At 38.1% G+C, this 13,262-nt stretch overlaps 1 protein-coding gene across 2 annotated transcripts; it reads left to right on the forward strand.

Moving 5' to 3' along the window:
* Nucleotides 1-84: 84 nt before the first annotated feature.
* Nucleotides 85-11,890, forward strand: FAM229B (family with sequence similarity 229 member B). 2 transcript variants are annotated; one of them, XM_081094444.1, is made up of 4 exons: nucleotides 85-154; nucleotides 4,285-4,441; nucleotides 6,635-6,773; nucleotides 8,377-11,890. In XM_081094444.1, exons 3-4 carry the CDS (start codon nucleotides 6,649-6,651, stop codon nucleotides 8,492-8,494), a joined length of 243 nt encoding a protein of 80 aa, XP_080950570.1. In that variant the 5' UTR covers nucleotides 85-154; nucleotides 4,285-4,441; nucleotides 6,635-6,648; the 3' UTR covers nucleotides 8,495-11,890. The 2 variants fall into 2 exon arrangements, with proteins under 2 accessions (XP_080950570.1, XP_080950571.1); XM_081094445.1 differs by lacking the exons at nucleotides 85-154; nucleotides 4,285-4,441 and adding an exon at nucleotides 5,757-5,867.
* The last annotated feature ends 1,372 nt before the right edge of the window (nucleotides 11,891-13,262 follow it).

The following is a 13,262-nucleotide window of genomic DNA, read 5'->3' on the forward strand; positions in this document are numbered from 1 at the left end:
GCGACCTTGTTGTCTAGGTTCGGGCTAAGACTTTCCGTCAGAAGGCCGCCAAGTACGCCCGCGTCTCACTGTTACCATAGCGACGGTACCTCCGGACTGCAGATCCTCGCTGCCCTGTCAACATCCGTTCGCGTTGGCAGCACCCGAGACCCGGGTAACTGGCGGGTGATTAGGCTGGGGAGCGGGATTTTAAACCTTGTGCCCTAAAACTGTCAGCGGGCCCTGTGTAGAGGGTGGTCGTTCAGTCGTAGGGGGTGGGTCAGATTCCGTTATTCAGCTTCCTCGGTGCTGCGTTCGCGTCTCTGTCCAACAAGCCCTTTGTTCTAATAGAAAACGAAGAGAGTAGGTGAGCACCAAGAAACCTCAGACCGACAGGCGTGGCAAGATGGAACAGAAGTTCATTCACTTCTAGGCTCTCTGGAGGGTTCAAAAGACATTAAGACATAGATCCCCAGCTCCGAGAAACTTACAATCTAATTGAAGATACACACGGAATGCTCAAGTTATTGTGACTTTTAAATACTGTGTAATGCTGACTATAAGTGCATTCAGTGGATGACGATGGAAATGGGTAGATATAAGTCTGATGAAAGAGATGAAATGAAAACATTTGATTTATATGCAGTGTTGGGTTTATGATCTAGGTAGAAGTGAAATATATGACAAAAATAATAGGGTGGCCCAGCCGATGTGCTGCAGTGGTTGAACTTCAACTGTTGGATTCCCGATTAGGGCACATGCCCGGGCTGCAGGTTCGATCCCCAGTAGTGTAGGAGGCAGCGGAACAATGATTCTCTCTCATCTTTGATGTTTCAATCTCTCCCTTCTCTGAAATCAATAAAAATATATTTAAAAATAATAGGATGGGAGAGGGGAAATGGAATATACTCTTGAAAGGTTCTGTTAGTATATATGAAGTGGTATAATGTTATTGAAGGCAGACTGAAAATTAAAATATATACTGTAAAACCTAAAGTAATCAAAACTAAACCAAAGCAAAGCAAAACACAAAGATTGCATAACAATAAACTAGTAATGAAGATAAGATAGATTCATAGAATATACTCAGTTGTTTTAAAAGAACAGAATAACAAGAAAAACCAAAGAACTGATGACATAAATAGAATACAAATGGCAAGAGAACAGTTTTAAATTCATATTTATCACCTTAAATGTGAATAATCAAAACATTTGATTAATTAAAAGTCAGAGATCACCAAAATAGATAAAAACAGCAAAACTGAACTATATGTTCTTTATTTAAAAAGACACTTTGAATAGAAACCAAATAGGTTAAAAGTAAGTTTGGAAAAGATACATTATACTAACACTAATAAAAAAGTACCTATATATCTTTCAGACAAAACATATTCAGAGCAAAGAATATTACTAGGGAAAAAGAAGGATATTTTATAATAAAAGTTTTTAATTCATGAAGAGGACATAACACTACTAAATATTTAAAAACCTGCCGAAGCCGGTTTGGCTCAGTGGATAGAGCGTCGGCCTGCGGACTGAAAGGTCCTAGGTTCGATTCCGGTCAAGGGCATGTACCTGGGTTGCGGGCACATCCCCAGTAGGAGATGTGCAGGAGGCAGCTGATTGATGTTTCTCTCTCATTGATGTTTCTAACTCTCTATCTCTCTCCCTTCCTCTCTGTAAAAAAATCAATAAAATATAAAAAATAAATAAATAAATAAAAAAAAATAAAAACCTAATGGCAGAGCTTCAAAATATATAAAGCAAAAATTGGCAGAATAGAAAGGAGAAACAGATAAATTTAGTATTATAAAATAAATAAATTTCAAGATTTGTGGAATGAAGGTAAATAGTGCTAGGATGAAAATTTATAAAATTCAATGCTGATGTTAAGAAGGTAGGTCTCAAGTCAATGACCTAAGCTGCTATTTTAAGACATTAGAAAAAGAAAAACAAATTAAGCCCAAATTAAACAGAAAAAAGTAAATACTAAAGATTGGAGTGAAAATCAAATAGAAAACAGAAAATTAATAGAGAAAAATCAGTGAAACCTATGTATGTTTCCTGAGAGATTAAAATTCTTTTGGGGACTTGCTCATAAAGTCTAAAATCTTTAACTTGGATTTATATCTCAGCATGGTTTAACTTCTGCTTATCTCTCTGACCTATTTCTTAACTTTCTCGATTGTCTTTTCAGATTTCCTTTTGTCCGCTCTACTGGCAGATGACTTTTACATAGGCTATTTCCTTTGTTTTTCCCCTCCCCAAGGGTCTCAATGTCTTTTCTTCCCACCCATTTCCATCCAGTTGATGCCTATTTGTCTTTGAGATTTAGGTTTGAAGTCTTAGTCCAGCACATACCCTGCCCTAACCTGTAAACTCCACTAGAACAGGCACTGTGTTTGCTTTTATCAATATTTTATTTTCAACACTAAACACATGCCTGTCTGGTAGATTCTCAACAATTATCTGTTATATGAGTGAATGCTAATAATGGATCTATTTTCTTAGGTTATGACCAGTTCAAACACCATTCCTTTTCTGAATCTCGTGAATCAATATTCTGAGGATTGAAAGATCATTATTCTTGGTTTATGAGGAGAGTATTTAGAGATTTCACCATCTCCAACCCCCACCCCCACCCCTCCGCCATCATTTAGACTTCACTTATTCATTTCTTTGTGAAGATCTGCTGGAAAGTCAAGTTCACTTTGACTTCTAGAAAGTTTTATGATTAAGGCTACTGTTTGGTTTGTTTCATGGTATCACTCATGCTGAAAGAAGAAACTTGGTACAACTTGTGCCAAATAAACTAGTAAAGGTAAATTAGAGGAATTAAAAACTATTCCACAGTAGAATATCCCACATAGAGACTTTACTTTGTAGTTTAAAGATATATTGGTCCCAAAAAAGTGAAATCATGCCTCAACAATCTAATTTCAAGAACTATGCAAAGAGATGAGAGAACATGCTGATTTAATTTTTGTATCCCAGACATTGTCTTTACTATGTTAGACTTTTTTATTCCTCAAAAACAATTCTATACAAGGAATTAGTACTATTTTACAGACAAACTTTTAGTGATTTGCTCAGTCTCAGAGTTAACATGGTCTTAACATTCAAACCTAATTCTGATGCCAAGCCCATTATTTTTCCACTGCCGTCTTCACTAAAAAATGTAAACTATTACAAAATTTTCCCATCCTAATGATCAGATGTTTAGGTCCTAATGACCTAACAATGGCCAGCAATTATTTCAATTTGTCTATGACACAGTCAGTTAAATAGTTTCTCTAAGCTAAAATTGTGATCATTTACTCACTGATAGCACCCTAGTAAGAAAAAAAAAGGTAGAGGTAAGATTTTTGTCTAACATCAACTTAATTATGTAAAATGCCAATTTCCTATAACATAATCACCTGAAAACAGAGCAGTAGGGACTTAACATAAAATGTAGGTATTGAAAAATATTTTCATTAAATGCAAAATCGCTTGCTAACATTTTATAGTTCAGTCATCAGCCTATGAAAATTGAAAAAAAAGGTTGAAGAGCATAGTTCCGTCTTAAGGTTTAAACTTAATTATTACATACAGCAAGATTACTGTTGATATGGAAATTGGGAGAGGAGAGAAGTCCAGAAGATAAATTTCAGCTTGTTGTTGGAGCTATGAATTGAGACATTTTATTTTTTAGCAGGTAGAAAGCTATGTGAAAGAATCTCTGATGCGATAATTTGTGGGTGTCACTGGGACAGTTGATTATCATTCCTCTGGAAAGATGTCATGAACAGAGGAGAACTTCAGGGTCCAGGGAACAGAATAGAGAGGACAGTACAAGATGTATTCTTCCTTTCTCGACTGTCATTATTGCAATAATTTGGGAATTTCAAGGCTCTTTTAATGATACAGAAAAGTATTAGAGAGAGCTGTAAAGAATCATCCATGGTAAGCTAGAGAGAAATTTGTAAAGGTGTAGTTTGAAGCCATTGGAGTGGGATGAGGGTATAGGTATATAGGATTTATAATTTGTGTTATTAGTTAAGGGAAAATCTGGAAGATAAAGATAGGGAAGAAAATGGGATATAAAGTGACAAGAATATCATGAGATTTTGTGCAGCTTGATTAGACTGTCTAAAATAGGTATATATATATATTCACAGATTAAAATATTGTATATTATAAGAAAATAAACAAGTCAGTGACGATAAGAATAAACCTTCAAACAAGCTTTAGAGACACTAAATTTTTAGCTAAGTTTCGTGTTGTTGGTGGAGCTATGAAATGTGATATTTTATTACTGAACAGGTAGGAAACGATGTAAGAGAATCTTCTGATGTCATAATTTCTGGGTGTCACTGGAACATTTGATCATCATTCCTTCGGCAATTCCAGGCTTCTATGGAAGGTCAGTAGAAGCAGTTGATTTATTCACCTCTACAGGAATCAGACTCGGCCTATTTTGGTAAGTCTATGTATCCTTGATCCAGTTAGCTAAAACTTAATATCTACATAAGATAGTTATACTAAACCATAGCTTTTACTAACGTGTTATTGAGCATAAACATTTTTTCCATAGTAATTGACACCCAGTACATAAAAACCATAATGTCATAATCAAATTCCTAGGCTTTATTGATTTAGTTTTTTTTTTTAATTACCACAGTAAACATTTACTTATTAGGTATTAGAAACAGTTGGAAGACATTTTTCATTTTTCCTGTCTTTTGCTGAAGACATGCACATTTGTACAAGATAGAGTTGTTAATTACCCACTGTGTGCCAGGCAGTGGTGACAAAGACAGACATGGAATGGGATAAGGTTACAATGATTAAACAGAAACACAAAATAGGGTACTGATTCGCAACAGAAGGTGATCTCCCCCTCACCCTTTCCTTCTCCACTAGAGGACATTTGGCAACGTCTGGATGTCACAAGTTTTGGGGAGGGGTGCTATTGGCAGGCAGTGGGTGGAAGCCTTGGATGCTGCAAAACATCCTACAGTGTCCAGGATAGCCTCTTCCCTTCCCAACAAAGACTATCTGGCCCCAAAGTCAATAGTGTCACAGTTGAGAGATCCTGAATTAGAGTGATAGCTTCCAAAGCAGAGGTAAAGAGGGCTATGAAAACTTATATTATGGAAGGCTGTTATGGAAGGCTCCTCTGAGGAAGTGAAATGTAAATTCAGACAATGAATGAGTTGACTCTAACAAATAAAGGGTGGGAGCAGTGGGTTGGGAAAAAGTCTCAAGCAGAGGTAACAGTAGGCAGTAAGGAGCTTATTTTAGATAGCTCTCTCTGTGTATATATGTGTGTTTGTGTGTTTTACATATATATTACACTAGTGGCCCGGTGCACGAAATTTGTGGACTGGAAGGGGGGATCCCCCAGCTTGGCCTGTGCCCTGTCACGGTGCAGGAGCCCTGAATCCATCGCCCTAAAGAGGTAGGCCCTGCCCACCCATCCGGGGCTCCTCGGATTGCCCCTACGCCTCCACACCATGTGGAGCCGGGAGACCCCCAGGCCTCGCTTCACAGAGGCCTCCGCCAGGCCCCACCTCCAGGCCGCGCGGAGGCCTCCGGACCCTGGCGGAGGCATGTAGAGGCCTCCTCTGGGCCCCACCTCCTGGCCAGGCTGCACGGAGCCTGTGGGACCCCCTACACAGAGCCTGTGGGACCCCCAGCAGAGGCGTGCGGAGGCTCTGCCTGGCCCAGCCCCTGGGCCGGGACATGTGGAGGCCTCCGGACCCCCAGCGGAGCTGCTCACCTCTGATGGGCCCCAGACCTCCTGGTGATGGATTGTGACAGCGTGATGCAAGTCCCTGATGCTGCAAGTCCCCGCCCACCTGTGCCTGCTGTACACACAGCCTCCTGCTGACCAGTTGTTATGCGTGAGAATGTCCCGACCACTTGCATATTACCCTTTTATTAGTATAGATTATATATGCATATATATTTAATAATGCTCAGAGCATCTGCTTAATAATAATAGTTAACATTTATTGAGCACTAACTATGTGTTAGGTACCACACTTTACATGCATTATCTTATTTAATTTTTACTACTACCCTGGAAGTAGCTTCTATTATTATTCTCAATTTATCTTTGGGAAGCATACTTGATTAAGTACTAGTACTCTGCCTAAGATCACATAGTCAATCCAACTCTCCCCAGACACTTTCTTAACTAATGCACTGTAAATGTAGAGGCAGGGTACTTGGGAATGAATGATAACTAGGAACAGAAGAGTTGGCTGAAGATCCTATGGTGTTATGAAACTCAGCTGTCCTTCAAAGGAAGACAAGGGCTTAGACAGGCAGAGAGATAGTGGGAGATAGGAGTAGGGGCTCAAGCTTGTTGATCACAATAACCATAAATGCAAACGGAATAGTTTTTCACACAGCAGAAATGGACTTCAGTTATGTTAATCGTAGAACACAGTTTACTTTTATTGTCTAGTGGCTCGTCTGTATTTGTTGCAAGACTTAATGTTTTATGTAAGGAATTGTTGTATTATATAGTTCTTATACACTTTTATAGATATTTTAAAATGTCATTTTCAGAATATGCCTGTAGCAAAATAGTAACATTAAAAATTCCAAACAACTATTGGAAGACAATTCACCCCCCATCCATTATTATATCTTTCTAATCTAGGTTTTCAGTGAATTATGCCTTTTCGGATTGGGACCCAGCCACGGACGTTTCCAGTGGAAGGAGGAGATTCTACTATTGGGCTGGAACCTGGACTGAGCTCCGGTGCTGCCTATAACGGGAAAGAGATATCACCAGCCAGGTAAAGGCTTCTTATCCTGACAACTGAGAAAATGTGGAATGGCTGTCTTCAGTACAAGCTTCAGCTGATGTTCAATATTAGAAGAAAAAAGACCAGGAACATTGCTGTTATTAAATTAGTATTAACAGGTCTCAGGTTTTCTTAGCATAGAGTCTGTATCTTATACCTCTGTAAGTCTAATGACAGGCCAATTCTTCCTCCTCCTGTTCTTCTTTCTTCTTCTTCTCTCCTCCTCCTTTTCCTTCTTCTTTTTCTTTTATAAACTTTTAGATTGTTTTTGTCGATAGTTTCAAGAATAGATAACTTTCAATTAAACAAGGAAACCGTTAGTGCTGTTATGTGCAGGGCACTGTTCTTGGCATAAGGCTAAAAATATGAAGACTCAGACCTCATATTCAGTGGCACGTTGACTTTGGCAGAGGGTGATATAGGGTATGAAGATTGTATAAAACAAAATCATTTTTGCAAAATTGAAGAAAACTATAATAGAATTTGTTCCACTTTTCTGCTTTTAACATAGCAAAACATCAAATCTACATTTTCAAGTATGGTTTGAAAATCTTTAGAACACACATTTAAGCTTAATAAGGTTGGTACTTTAAAAATCAGAGTTATTCAAGGATGGGATAGGCTACTTTGGGAGTACTGAGCACTTATCTTTAGAAATATTTAACGTTGGTTAATTATTTACTGGGAATGTTGGAAAGGAAATTTAAGCACTAAATGTTTCTTTATACTAGAGTAGTGGCCGGTGCACAAAATTCATGCACATTAAAAGGAAATTAATTAGAGGAAATATTTTAATATTGCTGTTTGCCCTTTCTCTATAATAGAAGTGTCTGAGATGAAAGAAAATTAGTAAAATGTATATGAAAATAATTCATAAATTTATTGCCCGTGGGGATGTAGTGTCAAGTCCTGCTGGAGCCGTGAGACCCAGAGTCAAGTCTTGGGTGTGGGCATCCAGCTCCCTCCTCCCTCCTGTCAGAGTCTGGGCCAGTGCCTGTGGGGACTCAGTGTCAAGGCCCCCTCCAGCATCCGTGGGGATGCAGTGTCATGCCCCCACTTTCCCACACACGCCTGCCACGCATGCAGCCTCCCAGTGATCGGTTGTTACAACGTGAGGGCATCATAACCACAGGCTTTTTATAATATAGGATGTCCTCTAAGGGCTCTTTTAAATCTGCGATTCTATTAACATTTGAATAGTATATAGAATAATATGTTCAGTTTTATATTTTTCCACAAATATTCTAATTTTTAAGCAGACTCAACTGAAGTGACTTTACGGTGCATATACATATGAATTGTCTTAGTATTATCACTTGGGTTTAACAACTATGCACCCCTGCCTTTTTTATCATTTAGCAATCATGACATATCTTTAAAAATGAACACTTGCAGGGTCATCTTCATATTTATGAATTTCTTGTGATTAAATGCATGGCAATCCCTATAACTCCTTTGTAACATTTGTTATAATTACTTTGTGACATTCAAAGATGTCAAAAATATTTAAAACAGTTGAACATGCACTCAAACTGGTGCTCTGGAAAGTTTCCTTTGTGGTGTCTAACTGCGTGTCATCTGCCCTTTTACTCAGGCAACTCCGAAGATGCCATGGAAGTCATTGCCTGACAATCACTGATGTTCCCATCAATGTCTATGCAACAATGCGAAAGCTACCTGCACAAAGCAGCAAGGAAATGCATCCTAAATAACATCACTGAGTCTTTTGTGGAGGCTGCCTAGGTCCAGGGTCATGTAGCAGTAGGGTCTTATGATCTGATAAACAAATAAAAGTTGTGGCACCTTTGGATGATGACAAAAGTTGAAATATTTATTTTTAGTAGGAAAAGACAGAAATGTCGTCTGTAAAACATGTGTAGTAATAAGCCATCAGTTTTTTTGATAGATAAGGCAAAATAATATTTCACAATTAGAAAGTACCTTAGAGATTATCTTGCTCAGAGTGGATCCTTAATAATAATTCAGGATGTTTATTCAGTCAGGACGGACCCATTCTAAATGCTTACTGTGTTATAGGCCTGTTTCCTTTGTTTATATTTGAGTTGCTATTTAGCTGAATCTTTTCACTTGCATACCCTAAGCCAGTTTCTGACTTGATATATTTTGATAATGCTCTGCCCAGGAATAATTATATGAGGTGATAAATGGAACTCAGTGGATTGTGTAATTTGGAAGAATACCCAAAATCAAAGAAAGTTCTTAGTCATGGTTAATCTGCAAAGCATATAAAATGCTTGCATATAGGGGCTCAGGTTATTGATTAAATTTATTATAATAATGTGAAGGCTATGGTTCTAACCCAATTTTTTTTTTTTCTGGAAAAATGATAGGCTATCATCACACTGTACCTCAAGTCCCAGCCAGTCATCTTGAAATTGTCTGCAATTGGTATTGAGAAACTTCAGATGGATGTTTTTATTTGATTTGACTTGAGGATCAGTTTTGAGGTCTAGGCCAGCTCTCCATGTTTTCTTTTTCTTCTTGCAATAGTCCCAAGAAATTCAGCCTGATTTCCTTTCCTCTGGATGTTTGCCACCATCCATCCCATAAAATGTCTTCTACAAAAGACTGGCTTTAGCACCAGGTAGTTTCTCTAGTTTCTTGTCTACCGTGCTGCTCCTGAAGATATACACATAAGCCTTTTAAAATGAAAGCTTTGCTGGTTTATAATTGCATGGATGTAGATGCATGTGTACTATAGGAGGTAAAAAAGAAAAACTGCGAGGGATTTATAAATGGAGAAATTCTGAGAGTTTTATATATTCTATGTATAAACTAGAAATGTTCACACAGTGCCGGGAGGTATTTGAATTCCAATCAGCCAGAAAGGAAAAACCTTGCTAAATATGTTGGAAACTGAATAGAGAGAAGTCAGAAAAGTCACGCCTTAGAAGGAGGTCTAAATGCATGCACACTTTAACAAAGCTTAAGAATGAAATTTGAGAGACTCAAGGTGATCCCTAAGTAACTTAATTACCTGCCAAATAAAAATGTATTACTCCTTAAAGGAAGAGAACAAAATTCAGAAAAGAAGTTGCCCAAGGCTAGGGAAAGTATAACAGGACGGGAGAAAAGAGTGATAAAAGAATTCTCAGAGGTCACAAAAGGCTAGGAATAATTTATATTTAATCCATAGTGGAAAAATCTCTTAATACAGGAACATTGTATGGAGTTCTCAGCAAGATATTATTTCAGTGGGGGGTGGCTGTGGGGTTGGGGGATAGGAATAGCTTTAGATTGAAGGCAGCTTTGGACCTGTGCTAACAAACCTTAAGAACAAAACTTGGAAGGATCAAACTATTTCCAAGTAACCAAATTGCATTCAAGGAGGGGAAGAACACACCCTCGAAATGTAAAGAACTATAATAAAATCCAGTACAAAAAGGGAAAATTCACAATGATGAGCATCCAATAAAAAATTACCATTTATGGAAAAAAGGACTATACAATCTTAAGTCCAGAGAATCAATCAATAGAAACAGATTCAGAATGACAGATAGCATTAATAGACAAGCTACCACAAATATTCCAATAGTAGATAAAAGCATAATTATGATGAAGACGGGGGTGGAAGGTATTAAAAGGAGCCAAATTGAACTTCTTGAGATAAAAAAAAATACAATATCTGAAATGAAAATGAAAACTGGATGGGATTAAAAACAGATTAGATACTGGAGAAAAAAAGATGAATGAATGTGAAGACATAGTTAGACAAATTATCCAAAACAAAATACCAAAAAAAGGCCTGAAAAGGAAAGTATAAATTTTGTATTTCAATATGAAGTAGTTTAACATATACAGGGTGTGGCAAAAGTAGGTTTATAGTTGTGAGTATGAAAAACAGTTTGTTCTTGTATATTTATTAATTATTGTATTATTTTCCATATGAACAACTGTAAACCTGCTGTTGTCCCACCCAGTAACTAAGTGGCTTCCGAGAAGGAGGAGGGAGGAAGGTAAAAAATATTTGAAGAAATAATGGCTAATTTTTTTTCATATTTGATGAAAACTATAAACTCACATATCCAAGTAGGTTAACCACCCTAAGGAGAAGACATATGGAGAAAATAAAATAAACAAAAACATGTAAATAAATGATGTGAACACCAATGATAAAGAGAAAAATCTTAAAACCACATATAGTCAAAGGCATGTACCTTGGTTGTGGGCACATCCCCAGTAGGGGGTGTGCGGGAGGTGGCTGATCAATGCTTCTCTCTCATCGATGTTTCTGACTATCTCTCTCCCTTCCTCCCTGTAAGAAATCAATAAAATATATTTAAAAGAAAAACTAAAACAAAAACAAACCAGATATAGAAAAATGACACATTCATTCAGAGGAAGAAAAATAAGAATAAGAACACTCTTTTTATCAGAAAACGTGCAAGCAAAAGGGCAATAGAAAGACATCTTTAAAAGTATCAAATATTGTGAAGACAAGACACTTCAGTAAGAAAAAATGCTGGAGTAACTATATTAATAAATAAAAAAGATTTTAGACCAAGGTATACTACCAAGGATAGAGATATTTCATAATGATAAAGGGGTCATAACAATCTTAAATATGCAGAGTTCAAAGTACATGAATAAAAAACAATGAAATTGAAAAGAGAACTAACTCCATATTTACAGTTGGAGATTTTAACATCTTTCAACAACTAGAAGAAAAATGACAGTACAATAGAATACATTCTATTCCAAAACACATGGAACATTTACCAAGAATATATCATATGTAGGGAACAATACAAGTCTCAATGAATTGAAAAGCAGGCAAAGTATGCAGAGTATGCAAAATATGTTTCATAACAAATGAGAAATCAATAACAGGAAAATATCTAGAGAATCTCTCAATGTTGGGATGCCAAATGAAACACTTCCAAATAACCCATGAATAAAAGAAGAAATGACAGAAGAAATTAGACAATATTTTGAAATGAGTGAAAATGCAAATACAACCTATCAAAATGCATGAGGTGCAATTTAGTAGTGCTGAGAAAGCAAATAGTTTCATTAGAAAAGAGGAAACATCTCAAGTCAATGATATAAGCTTTTACTTTAAAAAAGCAGGAATGATGAACAAATTAAACCCCAAATAAGCAGAAAGAAAGAATGAGGACCAGAAATCAATGAAATAAGACAGATAAATGGCAGAGAAAATCAATGAAACCAAAAGCTGATACTTCACAAAGATCAATAAAATTACAAACCTCTAGGCAGAATTATCAGGAAAAAAAGACACAAATTACTGACATCAGAAATGAGAGTGGGGGCCCTGCTACAGATTATATAGACACTAAAAGGATAAATAAATTTTTTTTACAAGATTGAATTATTTAATCTTCCAAAGCTTCTGCCTTGAGTCATTGCTTTCCCACATTCCTTATGTTTCTAGATACCGTTCTTACTATAAGGGACTATTATAAATAGGTCTCAGGGTAACCCAGTGGCATCATCTATAATAATACAAGCATACGATGCTAATTAGACCGAACAGCCGACTGACCTTCCAGACATTATTCCGACATCCTTCCGGATTAAGCTGCGGTGGCGGGGGCCAAGGAAGAGGCAGTTAGGGGCGATCAGGAAGGCAGGCAGAGTGGTTAGGGACAATCAGGCAAGCAGGTGAGTGGTTAGGGATGATCAGGCAGGCAGGCAGAGTGGTTAGGGGTGATCAGGCAGGCAGGTAAATGGTTAGGGGTGATGAGGCAAGCAGGCAGAGTGGTTTGGGTGATCAGGCAGGCAGGCAGGTGAGCGGTTAGGAGCTAGCACTTTTGGATTGCGAGAGGGATGTCCGACTGCCAGTTTAGGCCCATTCCCACAGAGATCCCTGTGGGATCTGTCCTAAACCAGCACTCGGACATCCCTGAGGGGTTTCGGATTGAGAGACGGTGCAGGCCTGGCTGAGGGGATCCCCCACCCCTGTGCATAAATTTTCTGCACCAGGCCTCTAGTCTATATATATAAAAGCCCAGTGACTCAACGGCAGAATGATCAGAATGACCAGTCGACCAGTTGCTGTGATGTGCACTTACAACCAGGGGGCAGATACTCAGTGTGCACCCACAGAGGGAGGAGCAGCTCAGAGGGCGGGTCCACAATCACTTGGCTGACGGGGATGAGCAGCGCTCCCATAGCGGGCAGATCCCCATAGGCCATGCCCCCACCAGTGCATGAATCCATGCATCAGGCTTCTAGTTCTTTTATCATCTTCCTCCAGATTGACATTGGCTCATTAATCAGCTTAGGACATGATCATTTGAAAACATGTTCTGTTGAAGTGGCTGATTTGGCTTACTGTAAACTTGCTATGTCTGGCTGGGCTGGTGAGGGACTTGACGCTAAGCAGTCACCATCACTACACTTTAGTCATTTCTTGAGGGAATCAACTGTTGCTTCTGACTGGTAGTGCCATGCTACATTCCTCTGGTGCCTGTGCCTCTCTGACCCATGCTTTGG

Source organism: Myotis nattereri (genome assembly GCF_964212035.1).
Source record: "Myotis nattereri genome assembly, chromosome: 6".
Classification (NCBI taxonomy): domain Eukaryota; kingdom Metazoa; phylum Chordata; class Mammalia; order Chiroptera; family Vespertilionidae; genus Myotis; species Myotis nattereri.

Coding starts and splice junctions, on each gene's coding strand:
- FAM229B (XM_081094444.1), top strand. CDS start 6,649: ATGCCTTTTCGGATTGGGACCCAGCCACGGACGTTTCCAGTGGAAGGA. Junction 6,774..8,376: donor AAAGAGATATCACCAGCCAG/GTAAAGGCTTCT, acceptor CCTTTTACTCAG/GCAACTCCGAAGATGCCATG.